Genomic DNA, 17,338 nt, shown 5'->3' on the forward strand with positions numbered 1-17,338 from the left:
CCAGGAACCAATTGATGGTCAGCCCTGGGAAAGTCTTGTGAGCAATGCATTGTTTTTGAACGCAAAGATTTGAAATGGGTCCCAACTCTTCTGTCTTCTTGAGAACTACTAAAAAGAGTAAAACCATTTCTGTCTGTCCTGAGTGGAGAGTGGGTCCAGCTCTCTGCTGAGGGGTAAACTATCCCCTGATTCAACACCATGAATGGAGGACAGACGATGCAGGAGTGGAGAGAATAACCCAGTCTAACCCAGTGCATTGTCACCCCGTAAAAGGACGAGCAAACAGCTGGGGCACAGCTGCTAATAAGCTGTAATATTATGCCCCAGCCCACTCGGTAGCCAGACCCTCCATGAATGGAAGGCTGGCCCAAGGAAGGCGGACATGGAAGGATCTGAGTCAGTGATGAGGTCTGTGAATGCATCACCGTTGGCTGACCTGCAAATGCAGCAGCAGATATGGTACCACTGTGTTTAACCTCTCCTGTCTAGAGATGGATGAGGAAAGAACAGACATACCAGTTAACCCAGGGAGCGTTTTAGATATCTTAGATCTTTAGATATCTATGTTTTTGCAGATGAAACAGGCATTGTGAAAATCCGTCCTGCTAATGAGGCCGGGACATGCGGACATCAGGTAGGCGTGTCCTGATTGGCCGGCTGTTGTTATGCAAATGTTCAGTAGGCGAATGCATGATTGGAGGAGAGTTTTACCCATAGAGCCCAGTAGAGGGCAGGGCCTTGTGGGAGTTAGAACTATAGTTGGAAGCTGAGGCTCCAGATTGAAAGCCTGATATAATAGAATGCATGATTTCATGTTTTCAGTAGCTCTGCTGGAGGTGCACACTGTCCATCAGGGCTGACAGTCAGTCCATCAGAAAGAGATTAAGGAATATCATGTCTGCTCTATCAGGTACAAAGCTGTCTGATTCTCTCATCTCTGTAACCGCATCTCAAACTTCTTTTCACACTTTGCCGACTGTTCTTTATGAAGACCCGTGGACTCTCAATGGAGTGACTGCAGATCCTAGAGACATGATACAGAGACATAAGATTTGAGACATAATACGAGCTCTGCTCCAAAACCCCTCTCCCTCCCTCACTGTACTGTTAATAGCGTGGCAGCTCCATGACATTCCCGAAAGGACATGCTGAACATACGGACAAGGTTCAGCTAGAGATCAAAAAAAGATCTTTAAGTGGATAGGATATGGTCCAGTGACAGCGCTTGGCTTCACAGTGTCACCTACATTGTTACCATCTGCCTTTTATAGGGAATGTCACTCAGGTAAGTTCCCCCAGATACACTGTGCAATGGTCCATACTGTGCTGGTAAATGTTGTACATGCCAAATTATTGAGCATTGGAAGAAAGCCTGAATGGCCACGGTGATAGAACACAAACTAAGACAGGAGACTGACTGAGAATAGATTCATATATGGTGATAGAACACAAACTAAGACAGGAGACTGACTGAGAATAGATTCATATATTTGCCCCTTAGACCTATATTTTATAGTAGGGATCTCTCCGTGTTCTTCTTTTTCAGCTCTCTGCCTCTTCCATCGTCTCACACAATCTCCTTTGTGTTACCTTTGACTGAAAGGAAACCCAGGGGAACTTCTCAAAATATGTCCCTGCCAAATTAATTATGATAAGGCAGTGTATTATAAAACCCCTGTAAGCTGCTTACTAGTGGCATATTCCATTGTTTCAGCTTTTTCGGGCATACAGGAAGTTTACTGATGTTTTTACCATTTAAAACAGCAAAATCGGTGATGTGAGAACTCATTATCCCCATGAATATGAGGATTTCAGTATTTAAAATGAAGACATTGTCATTCAAACACTGCTCGCAGCTCAAAGGCATACCCAGGACAGTTTCTTCATATTATTAAAAATACCAAGCACAATGATTATTTTTATTAATACAACAAATAATTCTCTTTGTTGGACATTTGTGTCCTGGCCAGATCCGTGAGGGGTGGAGGTGTGCATTGTTGTAAGAGCGTTTATATAGAGCTAAAATATCACCGGGTTAAAAACTGACCCAGCAGCTGGGTCAAAACCAGTCCTTCCCTTGGGTGGTTTTCTACCAGTAGCTTAGTTAAACTAGTATTGTGGTGCTGCTGTTGACTCATTATTAACCAGTAATGTTTTGCATACAAGGGTAGCATGCAATATATATCCAGCATGCATGTATACAAATTTGATTTTTGCACTTACTGGTGGCTGTTTTCCAATGAAGATTGTCATATTTTTCTCACATGTATGTGCTTGCATGTCAGTGTGTGTATAGTGCAGCGGACTGCGCTGACATGGAGGCGGACTGGGACCCTGCTCAGGCTCTAACCCATGGCTCTCATTTGCAGCCTTTAATAGTCGTCTATATTATACTCTAATCTGCCTGATCCCAATTTAATGCCGCTCCCTCAGCCAGACGTGGCAGGAATACTAAACAGGAGGGTCACGTGCCGAGTGGAGAGCCTCAGCCTCGTCTGTTTAATGTCTGCTTGTGGTGGGTGGAGAAGAATCCAGGTGGGGGTGAAGGAGAGGGGGAACGATAACCGACAGCAAACAGGGTGACTCTCAACACTGCAGATGGTGTCTATACAAGTTATTTAGTCTCACATTCAGTCTCTGTGTTATTTTTATTTTATCACAGAAAGTAACTCATTCTACCAATGCGGCGAGATCATTTAACCTTCTCTATTTTTCCTTCTGAGTTACTAAATAAAGAAGACTAAGAGATGTCGGCCCACTAGAGTCAACACACTGACACAATGTTTGAGTCGTGAGTCACTTTATGAACAGAAGCGCCTACACAAATGCATTTATTCACAGACATCTGCTGTCAAGGAGATGTGGCACTGCAGGGACTGAGGACCCAGGGGCATTGTGGGTCGAGCTGCAGAGTACACAGCACCTTTATTGGCTGGTAAATATATAGACTACTGCCTGTGGATGAGAGAAAAAGACACCGATAGAAAAGCTAAAAACTAAGAAAAGGTGTGATAGCAGAATTAAAAGCATAGGCTGGATATAAATGGACATCATGACGTGACGTTTAAGATGTTTACTGACATAATAAATCAAGTGAGAAGTAGCATGATTCTCTCATAAACTTCAATGTAATCTAATTTATTTTTGCAAGTAGATGAGTCGCCCCCTGATGGCCAGTAGAGATAATACAAGTTTAAGGCATATCAGGTTGGAGATTGCCACCTGATTAATAGACACAATAATGTTTATATAATTGAACAGTAAATTTCAAAATAAAACATTTTTTTTATATTATTACGCTACTTATTGCTGCCTTGGAACAAAACTATGTATTTTCTTTCTTGTTATGGGAAGATTTCTTGTTTTGACAAGATCCTTTTCATGTTACAATAAGAACAGTTGTCTTGTAATTATGACCTTGTTAATACCTCCTCTTGCATAGACAGACTTACCTCCTGAGTTCTGTATCAGCGCTGAAGCTCCAAACCTGATTATTCTGCTATAGGGTTAAATTACTACCTCATCTCGGCCAACGAGTCATGTTGCAATTTACATCTTTGTCGGTCCAAAAAGTCATCCCTCCATCATTTCATGCTATTGGACATTTTGTTGAAATGGTACTACATCAATTATTTATCGCCTAAAGCATGTTTTGTGAGGCCGCAATGGCTTTTGATCACTAAATTCAAGTTTCAAAGAAAATTTCAAATTCATCTGAGATGTCACCTTAATGATAATGGACAAGGCCACAAACATAATGCCTCCAGCAATGGCTTCTGCCTATGTGGAAGCATTAAAACGCTTGTATTCCCAATCGTCTTAAGCGGCACTAATCACAGAATGCTGCAACTGTGCCCTCGCAGAAAAGATAGTGCAGATAGCAGAAAAGTCTGACAATAGCAGACATCCATCCGTCAGCCTATGCACAAATTTCTATTTCAACAAGAAACGTTTTTGTAAACAACTTCATCGATTCATCTTGGTAAAACGAGAAAGCTTGTACATGTTAAATCAGTAAAACGATTCCTAAAGAGGCATCATACATCTGCTATTAAATGAGGTTATGACCGATTTTTATGGTTTGATTAGTGTTTTATTGCATTCTTGATTTGAGCGGTCTTTCCTAATGTCATCTGGCTTGGCAGGAGGGTCAAATCTGATCTGACACCACATTCCCAAACAATCATAATGTATTTTGGCAACATCCTGCCACATCAGTGTATTATACTTGATCAGAAGGATACAGATTGTCTTTAGGTACTGCTATTCTTTTTTCTTGATGTCTTTATGGAAGCCATGAGAGACCACAAATTCTGTTGATCCATTTTCTAAATCTTATCTAAATTGTTTTCTGTCCTGTGGTGTGAACAGGAGGAAAGAGAGAAAAAAAGGTTTGGCCAGAAAGAAAGTGTTTGTTGTTGTAATACTGTTTTTGACCACAGCAGACTAAAGTGTACCACAACCCCATGTAACCAATAGGAATAAAAGCATTCATGTTTTATTCCAGGTGAGTCTTTCTCACTTTCCTGTTTATCTAATAAAGCAAAAAGCCTCTCAGGGCTTCCGTAAACTAATCATGTTATCGTGTTCACACCAAACGTGTGTCACAGTTTGGCCGGAGAGGAGGGAGGGGGCTTATTATTTTGCTTCTTCTTTTTTTTGGTAGCTTCATTTTAAAAGCTGTCCAGTATGAGAAAATCTTTATTATACAATGTTATAAATCATTAATTGTTATTCTGCTTTGATTGCTTTTCATTGTAAATTGATTTTTCCTTAGTCTGAGATCATAGAGTGAACCAAATGGGTTAATGCACAGCCCTCTCCCATAAACCTTTATCTGTAGTTTGTGTGAGCCTCCTGATTTATCAGCAATGATGTTTGTTCTGTTGCTCCAAAATAATAAAGCATGTCTTGTTTAATGGTGCTGAGTCCAATTGACATTCAGGCAGCGTAAAGTAGTGAATTTGTTCAGCAGACTTTGTTGAGCTGAAATGTTACTGACATCTGTAACAATGTGTTAACATACAGGGTGAGAATTTCATCTTGACAGCAACAGCTTTGTAAAAGCCTGATCTGCTCTCATTTGCATTGAATATATTGTATTTGCATTTTCTTTCTCACTGCTGCAATTCCTTTTCATAGATGTGACAACAAACATTTCTTAAACATGTAATGTGGAGCCATTTCATTGAAATTGATATAATTAAAATAGAAGCAATGTTTTCATTTTGCTGTTTAACCAGGCAAGAAAAAACAATATTTATGTAGATTTTCAGCCTCGATGGAGATACACCAATAAAAATAATAATTCCGATGCTGTTCTCTCCCTTCGTGAAAGCTTTTCAGTTGAGGACATGTGACATGATATGTTGAAGATCATTATTATTTTTTGAGATTAGCTGTGTAGTGCCTGTGCTCCGTGGGAATCGTACCTCGTCATTGGTAATCTGAGGCTAACGGCTAACGCTATCAAGGCAATCAGGGTTTGCACGAGGAAACGTCTATCCTTGACTACGTACCATGGTGCACAGTTGGACCTCGCCAACTTGGAGCGAAGTAAAAACACTAGCTTGCGGTGCTTTCTTTGACCTTTATACAGGAAGTTGGGATTAAGGTAGATGGGGTGTGAAAAGGCATGCATTTTTATGAACGTGAACATAGCCGCATGTGTCTGCTTGTGTGTGTGTGTGTGTGTTTGAGTGCATGGACACGCTACGTGTGTTTTCCAGTCTCCCACTACCTCCTGCAACTATACTGAGCCCCCCCATGTTGGTTGCCAGAAGCGGCAGGTTCTATCTGCAGTGCGACGGAGTGGAGATTGCCGGCTGGGGGATCATTATGAGGGCCATAAAAGAGCGATTTACAGGATGGCCAGTGAGTGGAGTCAGCACGGTCCCCACCCTCCAGCACTGCATCGTGCTGGGTCACCAACGAAAAGCCCAAAACGGAGAATCAGAGGCCAGCGGGGGAATGTGATGACTTAAACATGAAGGTGAGGGACGTGGCAGCTCTGGTGGCATCTGCTTTATGGTCGGTGAGTCAGAGGCAGAAGAAGGAAATAAGGTGCTGCTGGATTTTCATGTTTGATTAGAAGGCAGTACACATGTAAAAGTGTGACTCATAGGTAGAAAACGATGGTCACATTAAAAAAATGCAACGAGTGAAGTGAAGTGAAGTGAAGATGCAGTCGAACAGCTTAACCATGAGCTGGAACTCACGATACAGCTGTGAAGCAGAGGGAAGCTGCAGCGTCAGGTGATGATTCTCTGAAGGATCATCACAACAATCATTGAAATGTGTTTTTCACACTGCTGTTAAATAATTTGTCATGATAACTAACATTGATTATAGACATTTAAAGGGCCAGTGTGTAGAATTTGTCGGTTGCAGATTGCAACCAACTGAAACGTCTCCCACATGCCAAGCGGGTCGGAGAACTACAGTGGTGGCCAACGCAAAAGCTTGAATGGCTCTATCTAGAACCAGTGTTTGATAGTTCTGTTCTAGGCTGCTGTAGCAGCGACTGGCTCTGTGAATAGGACCCACTTTGCATGTAGATATAGAATAAAAATGCCTATATTTCATGAAATATAATGGATGCTTTTGAACATTTGATCACATGGGAGGTGAACTTGGGGGAATTGAATCTCCAGAAGAACAGCAGGGAGAGAGGGGAAGAAAGTCAAAAGTGTGGGATGCATATATATTATTATCAGAATGCAATCATTTATATCCTGTACAATATATAATTTACATAATTTAATATTAGTCGTTTATCAGTGTATCTTCTTGCCAGATTTGCTTGGCATGCAGAGAAAATGTAGAACTATCGCTGGAGAACTAGAGCTGGACCTACCTATTGGTTTCTATGTGCCGGTAGGAAAAAAAAGAAAAATCAACTCCCCTCTGCTGAGATTGTTTTAAGCGTTGAGCAACTGAATGAAACTTGTGGTGAGATGTTCTCTCAACTACTGCTTATGAAGTCAACAAACCTCCAACATCAACAGCAATTCATCTTTAAGTGTGTTATGGAAATTGGAGGTAGCAGGTTTTCTCTGGCCAATGAAAAATGTTACAGTGCATGTGAAGATGCAGAGCTGTGCATGAAAAAAAAAAGCTCAATCAAAGCAGCGTAGACGGAATAAGTCATGTTCGCCTGCTTCCGTAATAATGTGGCAGGCCACCAAGGGGGTACAGAAAGAGGTGGGGGTCGGGTTTGAAGGTATTTATGTGGATGTGTACGTGTGTTGGAGAGAGAGAGAGAGCGATGGAGGTCTCTCACTCTCTCTGCTCCCTACTGTTCGCCAGCCTAATCAGTCCTGCTGTACCCCCATATATTAGAAGCCGGTTTGTGGTGGAATCCTGCTGCGTTTGCTCCCGACAAGGCCCCTGTTTCCCCAGGCTACATGTCTGAAGCACACCCTGTGTGAGGGCATGTGGGTGTGTGTGTGTGTGTGTGAAAAACCCCCACCACGCCACACACACACACGCCACACACACAAAGAACCCCCGGCACTATCTGAATAAATCCTGTCTCCTTTTCTCTACTTTTCAAACTGCTTTTTTCATTCTCACGTTTGGTCCTGAACTTCACTCGATGTTTTGCTTCTCAGAGAACCAAGAAGCTCCATCCAGCCTGTGGTTTGTACAACATCTCCCCCCAACATCAGCCACAACCACAACACCACAGCCCATGCATACAGAAGGGACACCGTGTTTAGTTCCTCTCCTAACTTTACTGTACCTCACAGTCGTATTAATGATTTTGTTATTTTCTCACATACATGCATGTGCTTAACCTGTTCTTTACCACCAACATCATTTACATTACATCAACTTTCTGCTTCCTAACACACATACAATAAAAAAAGACTGGGATATTGTGAAATGGGTGAGGGGTGGATCCGTTCAAATTGAGAAAAATGTCTAGAAAACTAAATACACAACACAGTAAAAGAGCTGGACCCCACTGACTGCCTCCTCCATAGGGCTGCACTGAACCCCTGCAAAACCCAACCTCCCATTGTTATTATTGTTATTATACATCTTTTTTTCTTCTCGCCTTTTATTTTCCTTTCATCCCTCTCTGCATATTGTTTGCACTATACATACACATTATGTGTGTGTGTGTGTGTGTGTGTGTGTGTGTGTGTGTGTGTGTGTGTGTGTGTGTGATCTAAAAAAGTAATCAGTGAAGTAAAAAAAAAAAAAAAGAAAGAAAGAAAATTGTGGACTTCCTTTCTCACCCAAAGTCAAGCTGCAAGGAAACTCATAAAAGGGGGTATCTGAAGGAAACAGCCAATAAAACCACTTGAGCTTTGACACAGTTTCCTGCATTGAGCAGCGGCTGAGCACCAGCACACGCTGACCTGCTAAATGGAGGAGGCACAGCCTGCTTTAAGCCCATCAGACAGCGAGAGTCTTTGCGCTGCTGGAAAAAGCAGCGCGATGGTCGAGGATGCATTGATGCATTGTGGCGGCGAGGATAAACAGACTTTATGGTGCATTACAGAGGCAGGCAAACACACAGGCGGGCACAAATGTGGCCAACGGCATCCTTGGATGTGTCGAATTAAACGCACTCCCTCCTGTTGTGTACGAGGGCTTCAATGTTCACTTCTTTTATGCTATTAACAACAAACGCATATACAAGCATAAACACACCCGAGGCTGGATACAATCCTGTGTGTCTTGGAATTTGGAGACTGTCAGCGTGGCGGCATGTTAACCTCCCACAAATACACACACAAACTCTTAAAGCCAGCCTCAATGCAAAATACCCAGGCTGACCAGCATGGGAGAGGCTTTCAGCAAAGACCCACTATGGAAGGGAGTGAATGATAATATGCACCATACAGGGCTCTGCACCGCAACACCGGCAGCTTTGTAACAGGATCCCACCACTGTCAAAACACAGAATAAATCACATTTGAATTCGCTTTCTTTCACTTTCTGATGCAAATGACATGTTTTACTTATCAATAACTGTTCCTGAACACTACTACACTTCCATGTGTTTGATGAATAGGTTCTTGAAGAGCCATTACTGTTCTTTATTCCAGCCAATTCAGCTAATAGCTCTCTGTGTGGACTGTGGAAATGTAGTCTGTGTAGTGTGTGTCTGACTGTAAAAAGCAAGTAAAAAGACCTTTACACACTGGGGGAATTTTTTTTCATGTGATTATTTCATGTCAAAATATTTTTAAATTAGTTGTTGTTTATTTCCTGTGTACTTTGAACTTTATACGGTGAAAAAGCAACATCATTTATTTTGAATGAAGTTGGATTTTATAATCTTAATGTATAAAGACATCAACCAGTCTCCTGGAGGAGTTGAATTTCACCATTATTTACATTTAATTTGAATTGAATGTAACAATACAGAGGCTCCGTATTCAGAAACAATACAGCAAATTTCATTGCTTATTCTTTATTATTTCATTACTCGATCTTGACCAGGCAACAACCTCCAGCTCTGAAAAGTGAAGCCAAAGCTTCAGAGCCTTGAAGTTGCATTCTCTCTGCTGGCCATCAGGGGGTGACTCCTCTGGTTGCCAAAATAAGTCTGATTGTATGGAAGTCTATGAGAAAATGACCCTACTCCTCACTCAATTAGTTATCTCAGTAAACATTGTAAACATTTTTCAATCTCTAGTTTCAACTAGTTTAGTAAATTATGATCTATTCAGAGTCAAACAGATCATAAAGCAGGGGATGCTTCAGGGCGGGGCTACCTTGTGATTGACAGGTCGCTACCATGCTACCACGTTACCAGTGAAATTAGCGACTAAGATGACTTTAACACTTAGCTGTAAAGTTTACCTTGAATTATCCACTCGTCACTCTGCCACAGTCCAAATATGGTCACTTCCTTCACTGGTTGCAAAAATCGAAGATGGGGACCGCAAAAATGCTGAACTAGAGGCTTCAAAACTGTGGTCCACTAACCAATGGGTGACGTCACCATGACGACATCCACTTCTTATACAGTCTATCTTGACAAAGGCAACTCTCAACCAGATTTAAACCTTCCAGTCTTACCTTTAACAATAAAAGAGGATTATCATGGATAGATATATCATATTTGCATGTGAAATATTTCGCATTTCTATGTCATTTATTTGTCTCCCCTCTGTGTGGGAAGGCATTAATACTGCCTGTGAGGACTTACGCACTTGTCTTACTGGTTATTACTGACTCCCTAAGTTCTCTTCATGCAAAGCAAGAGAGCAGTTATCTCTTAAGAAACAGTGGAATTAAAAGTGTGACCTTAAAACAGCATGTTCTGGTAAAAAAAAAAATCAAGGACTATTATGAAGTCTCTTTCAATTAAGTGCATGTTTCCATCTCTGAGGCATATGAGCTTCCATCAGCTGAGAATGTTACATTCCCAACCTACAAATAAACAAAGAGAAAAAAGCCAGTTTTTTAATAAGATGCACAGAATCCAGAAGGATCTTTATGGTAAATGCCACAACTCATTAGGCTAATTACCCTATCACACATTTACTCCGCTGCTAATAACAAAGTAGGCAGAGAGACAGAGAGAGGGAGAGAGAGAGAGGAAACCACACATCTCCTCATAAAGTTGGCATTCTCGCAATTAGTGAAAAGAAACATTAAAGCCCGCACAGACTTCCTGAGCAAAATAATTAAAGAAAATGGCAGAGATGCTGATTCTCGCTGCTTTTCAAAGTCTACAGCCCCCTTATGAGCTGCGTGTAGTGACAGGGACACTGGAGGATCAGACTTCTATTAAAATAACAGTGCTGTGTGAGGTTTTCTTCTCTTTTTTTTTTAAAGCATAATTTGACTCACTGTGGGAGACAGTGACTTGTGAAGTCAAATTTAATTGCGCATTTAACAAGGTAACAAGGTGTGATTAGTCATTAGCTCATTGGATGGACCAAAACAATTCCAAAAGTTGTAATGTGCTCTGCTTCCTCTGGGTACAGAACAGCAAGGATTTCACTTAAGAGCTACAAATAAACATATTTTAACAGCAAATGCTGGTGGATCCTGAGCTCATGTTGCTCCCCGAGCACGCTGTTGATCACAACATTTTAATTGGCCATCATACACGCTCACAGACTCAGTCGGCTTGATATTCTCCTTTACAAGCAAATCAAGTTCTTATTTTATTTCCATCCTGTTGTGTAACAGGGTCAATTATACAGCAGTAATATGCAGTAACAATGTGTGTGAATGTACATTTGGAATATACAGTATTATAATCACACAAAATCGGTAGCTTGTAGCTATAAATAGCTATAAGTGGAAATGATATGATTCTAAAATCCCGTGAAACATTTGTGACTCAGTTTCTGTCCCGCTGCGTTCATACATGTGCTCTCTTGCTTTACCTCTGCCCTTCATGGGTCAGCAACACGGAGTTGTGTCTAGCTACTGATAAACTACGTTTACTGGTTAGCTTAATCTTTTGCCGAGGATAAAGGGAAACCTAGGGAGGGCTCACCTGTAACTGTGTGTGACATGTTTTTCCATTTGCAACACAAACCAAAATTGTTCATCAATGTGCACGAATAAACACGTGAAAATAGCTTGACTGATCTACGTGGGGGAAATCGAAAAAATCACAGATGGCAACAACCACAACGTTGAAAATCTACTTCTTACACAGTCTATGGTTGATACTCATCGTCTCACCTCTGTCTCAGAAAGACAGAAAGTCAGTGTCATTCCTCATGGCCAAAACGCAAAACCTCCGATCTTTTTTTGAGAAAACAAAACAAAAAAAAAAGTGCTTTTTTTCTTGCATAATGCGATTTTTTAAGGATACCCAAGGCATAATACACTGTTTTTGGTACTATATTTTGTGTGAACAATATCGACTAGGTATTGTTAATCTTCCTTGTTCTCATCATTCAAAGTGAAATCCGCCGATCAGAAAATCCTCCAGATAGGAAGTTTTGCTTTTCGGCCATTTTTAACTATTCCTTTAATCCATGCTTTGGCCTCTTGCCTCCATTGCCCAACCAGCGCAATACACACTGCTGCAAGTCCTCTTCTACTGTGCATGTTTAAAACATTTTTACATTAATGAACATAGAGAATGGGCACACAGATCCCAGCACTTATAGAGGCACTCCAATCAAGCTGTAAGTATATCAGCATTATTAACGTTAATATATTCTCTAGAAGACAACAGAGGCCATGTAAATATAAACGTATAAATAATAAGTCTATATCGTCACTGCTACCATTGTGAGCTTCTTCTGTTCTTGCGTTCATGTGTGTGTGTGTGTGTGTGCGTGTGTGTGTTTAGGGGAAGAAGAGTAGGAAAGTGGAGATCCAGAAAAGCCCATATGGAAGTGGAAGAGGGGATGCTTTGGACTGAGACACCCCCCTCACCACACACCGCCACCACCGCTATCCGGAGCTGCTCCAAACATGGCTGCTCACATCAAAGGCAGCCTTGTATCTCAGAGGAGCTGCTGAGCACTTTACAGCAGCTCGCCTCAGGCCTGAGCACGGGGGCTCGCACCTCCTGCAACAGCAGTGGTGGATACCCGCGGGTGGGACCCGAGGAGCCGGGACAGACGGCCCCGCGTCCTGTGCAGTGTCATCGCTACAGGACGGGCTGCGCCAGACGGCGCTCCTGTCTCGTTCCACTCAACAAATCTAGTAAGTTGTTGGTTTGCTGCCTACACCGGCTCGATTAAAAATGTCTGTATTTTGAATAATTTACTTCATAAATAGATAATACAAGCTCATTATAAGGGTGCATCAATATTCTAGTGATAAGCTATAAGGAGTGAGGTGTATTTTTTTTTCTTTTTACTAGAGTTTGAGTTACACCCAGCAGTGATTTTCTTGCTTATTTTCTCCTCCTAACAAGGTGGTGCCTTCCAGGGCTTCGACATGGTAAATAAAGGAATACAGTTTGGAACACATGTCTGAAGGGCGATCTGTAAACAACCTGAAATAAGGGTGACAAAAGAGGGGGGAAAGGCAAAACGCTTATCTACACCTGTGAAAATTGTCAGACAAGATTTGACAAAGCTTATACTCCGAGCTGACTGCAAATTAAGTGTAACGTTTCTTTAAAGGGCCAGTGTGATGTATTTTCAGGGGGATCTATGAGCAGAAATCGTATATAATATTTATAAAGAATGAGCCCTTCATATCAGGGAGAGGGTCCACCGTGTGGTACCGCCATGTTTCTACTATATTCAATTTATTTTGACACATACCGTACAGTTTCCTTTGTTTAATTTTTAAATTTGGCTTTAAAATATACAAAGAAGTATTAACAAACCGGTAGTTTAATTCCAACATAAGGTCTCTACCACTATGAAAATGGTACTTTTGAAAATGACTGTTGGCGTGAAAGAGAAAGAAATGGTTCTACTGTAAACACATTTAAGTCTGTAACCTTACACAAAACAACTTTGCTAGATGAACATTTTTTAGTTCAATGTGTTTTTCCTTTTGCCCTTTTAGGTGTTTATAGGCCGATGCCTATACGATAGTTTGGTCAGTGGCCTGATGCTTCACACTATGAGGCTCTACATCGACGTGGTAATGTGATGTATGAAGTCAGGTGAAGTGCCTGAAACTCTCTCTGCTGGTTGCCATGAGAAAATGACCCTACTACTCACTCATCTTCTTAAACCTTAATGTAAAGAGGGATAGAGCCGAGGAAGTTACAATAGATACTATTGCTTCTACTACTATACTACTACCAACACCAAATGCAGTTGGAACCCAAAGCCTGGTCTGCTCGAGATTTCCGCCTAAAAGCCTATAAAGGCAGTTTATTACTCGCCCCTGAGTTTGAAACTGTATTAACTCAGAGAAAATCAGAGTGTATTCCAGCCCTGCTCAATGTGTCCTGAGATAACTTCTGCTGTGATATGACACTATTAATACAATTGAAATGAATTCATTATGTTTGGGTCAAACCCACATGACTATTCATTTGTGAAACCAAACGACTGACTTACGAGGGTAACGTTCTTAGCTTATGTCATGTATGTAATGTAACAAACTCAACAATGTAACAAATGTATTTATTGTAACCAAAACAACATTTTGTCCTTAACTGAACCAAATGTTTTGCTTAAGCTAATCAAGTTATTTCCTGTGAAGAAGGTAGTTTATTTTTCAAAACTGACGCTAGAAGGGTACGAGAGTCATTCCAGTTTCCAGTTTAGGACTGCATGATTTGACCAACTGGGAGTGAGAACATGTTACTCATTAAAAGCATTCATTGTCTTCATTTTAAGTGTTTTAATATTGCCTAATTATCAAAGTCAAAAGGCTTGAGCCTTCAGTTTACACGATGCAGAGGTCAGAGAAGTAACTTGACTGTTACCACCATACCAAGTGATTATTTTAAAGCCAACTTATCAAATCCAAACCAAAGCAATTGAGGGTGCTTCTGCTCGCCTTTGATGACTGAATTCATTTACTGAAGGTGCCTTTTGGTTTATGAATGACACTCAAGGAGATACCCTTCAATTTTAAAAACCCATTTGAGTCATGGTTACTTTAAGGGAACATATCAATTCAATAGAACAACAGTGCTTTGGGCCTTCTTCAGCAAGTAGCCCATCAAGTCAATTTAATACATTTTCTTAAAGCCAGCAGGAGAGAAAATGCAAAAATGATTTCAAAGGAAAAAACAATTTAAGGGCAGAATGGTGCCATGTTTGTCAATTAGTCATATTCCTTTACCAAAAGGTAAAAGGCTTACCAGTTGCAAAACAACATGTGTGGTTGTGCATCATTCACACAAGATAGCTGATAATGACATGTCAACCAACCTGTAAACGGCCCTCTTGTCAGACTCAAGCTGGGCCTGGGGGTCAAGGGTCACACTGACAGAGGTATTTCCTGCTGCAGAGGCTGCTGGGATGTGGACCTGTGGGGTCTTGGTGTTCTGCTGAGTGGTGCCCGTCATCTGGGGACACATAAAATAAGAAACAATGATTTTGCATCTAAACTACAGTATTCTGGAGCAACTAGCAGGATCCTATTGAACAGTTTAGGGTTTCAGCTAAACTGTATTATTATTTCCTTTTTAGAGAAATGCTAAATAAATGTAATACATTTTACTTCAGAATATGTGTTGTTCACTTTGGTTTAACGTTTTGAATGTGTCCTTTACGAACAACGTCACAGGTCGATGCCGTTATTTGCGGTGCGAAAGCTCATAAAAATTGCTAACACTGCTTTTTTTTAATGATATTTTATTTTGCTAAGAAGGTACTCATTTCTATGAAATAAAACCACATGTGAATGAATCGCACAAGAACAACGGCCCTGGCGTGTTCAGGCCTTTAGAGTTGAATCAGATAAAAAAAAACACTCAACCTCATCTCCTGTCAATCAGGCCAAAACATGTAATCATTTTTCATCAACAGTGTAACATTTTGACAGAAAAAGTATTATTCTGCCATGAGTGAACAGCTGCTTGTGAGGTCGGAGTCATTTTTAACCACTTTTCAAAAGCAGTAAGGAGCAACATGCATCCGACGCCGGCAGATTAGGAATGAGGATGCAGCTGGAATGAATCATTGTTGCTTGACAGGTCAGTTGCCTCTTAATGAAGCTGTTAAGCAAAATGAAGGAGATGGATGGATGGACTGACGGATAGATGTAGTGTATAGCTATATAGCTGTAGTGTTCACTAGTGACCACACTGCTGAGACTGGGTCGGCCTGGTGGTTGAACAAGCAATCTTTGGAGGATCTGCTGCTGTTATTTGTCTGTTGGGTGGCCACGGGAGTGACACGCTTTACGAACTCAATCCGTTGTCTTCTTCATCCCTTTCCACCGCAATGGTATCTCAGCCGTTCTCTCTGAGGAAATGAGTCTAACAACCCCCACCCTCCACGTTTTTTTTTTTCTTCTTTGAGTCGGGGTGGGGAGGGAGGAAGCTTCAAGTCTTAATCCCAGCACCAAATGGGAAATAAATTAGCTTCTTCACACTTAACTAGCTCTCATTTGCATTTGCCGAGCGGGCAGACTGCAGCTCGGGAGCTCTCCCATGGCACTAATCCTCTGGGCGAAAGCAGACTGAGGTGGTGTGGACGAGGAGGAGGGTGAGGCGGTCGGTCGCTGCCCCCCCCCCACCCCCATGGGATGGTCTGCGGTCGTAGACACAGCCACACTTAAGGCTACATTAAATACACTGACCTGCTGGCGGCATCACGTGTTGTGTTTTACACTGCAGGCTGGGGCTCGACCTCTAATTCTTACACTTTGACATACAGTATGTATCGTGATGTGTTAATTATGAAATGCTATTCACCCCCATGACAAATCATTTTATTAATATTCCTATTTAGATTGTAGAACATGGTTATGTGTTGCTCTGTGTCTGTGATGGGAGCTAACAGGAGTTTTTACGCAGCACTGCCTCTGTTTGACTTTTATTATTATTGATAAGAGTTATACCTCAGTGGAAATATTAGCCACTATGTTAGATGAAATATATATTTTCTTTAGTTGTTTATTATTATTATTATTATAATTATTATTATTCATAAATACATTTAAAAAAAATAATTCTGATGAAACTGTCTCTGACCTGTTGGCTCTCCTGGTACGATGGTGGAGGAACGCTCTGGGTGGCCATCATTGTCACTGCAGGTGTTGGGGACACATGTTGCATCATGGGATAGCTTCACATTTAGACTGGGAGAGACAGAGAAAAAGAAGAGAAACATAAATCCAGTGCAGGGAGTGATTGTAAATTCTATTACAGCAGCAGCCACCAGGTGCTGCTATGATTAAATAATAGGAGATGGGATTCCCACGAAACATCTCACTCTTCCCTCTCACACTTCTTCCCCTCCTCCATTTACTAATTTATTTCTCTGCTCTCTCTCCCCGCAGCCTCCCTCTGCATGTATGGCATAGAGCCGGCAGTCAGCCGGGATGATGCATTAATACTGAGTGATCTAACAATGCTGCCGAGCAGAAAGAAAACAAAGCGACGCAGACTCAATCATCGAGCCCTTTACAGAAATACTTTACAAACCAGCAGGTTCGTAATGACACCGCAAACAAACCCGACTACTTGTTTACCAATTACAGACAGCTATGCTTGTTTACTAATCACAATACAGCTGGCTTTAAAGCAATGCATCTTGGTGGAGTCGTCTATGGGTTGGCTGCTGGTTGTTACCAAGCCAATCAAGAGGATTAATTAGGACTCTTGTTGGTTTGCTAATTGCTATTGGCCGGGACCCCACAGGGCTGAGGGCTGTACCCTGTGGAACACCGCCGTAACCAGCGCCCCCCCCCACCCCCACTGAAGGAGCTAATTGGTTCAGGGTATGTTACACACACCCACATAGACCCCCTA

The 17,338-nt window shown here is 41.5% G+C and overlaps 1 protein-coding gene across 2 annotated transcripts in view; it reads right to left on the minus strand.

Annotated features, from left to right (window-relative positions):
* Positions 1–17,338, minus strand: part of LOC311026137 (homeobox protein PKNOX2-like) — a 92,451-nt gene that overhangs the window by 17,520 nt on the left and 57,593 nt on the right. For both annotated transcript variants that reach the window (XM_084029498.1, XM_084029497.1), the window contains 2 exons: positions 16,559–16,665; positions 14,790–14,926 (listed from right to left, as the gene is read on the minus strand). In XM_084029498.1, the coding sequence (XP_083885624.1) occupies positions 14,790–14,926; positions 16,559–16,645 (224 nt within the window). In that variant the 5' untranslated portion in view covers positions 16,646–16,665. The remainder of the gene's footprint in view (positions 1–14,789; positions 14,927–16,558; positions 16,666–17,338) is intronic.

The sequence above is a fragment of the Eutrigla gurnardus genome (genome assembly GCF_963514095.1).
Source record: "Eutrigla gurnardus genome assembly, chromosome: 15".
Lineage (NCBI taxonomy): Eukaryota > Metazoa > Chordata > Actinopteri > Perciformes > Triglidae > Eutrigla > Eutrigla gurnardus.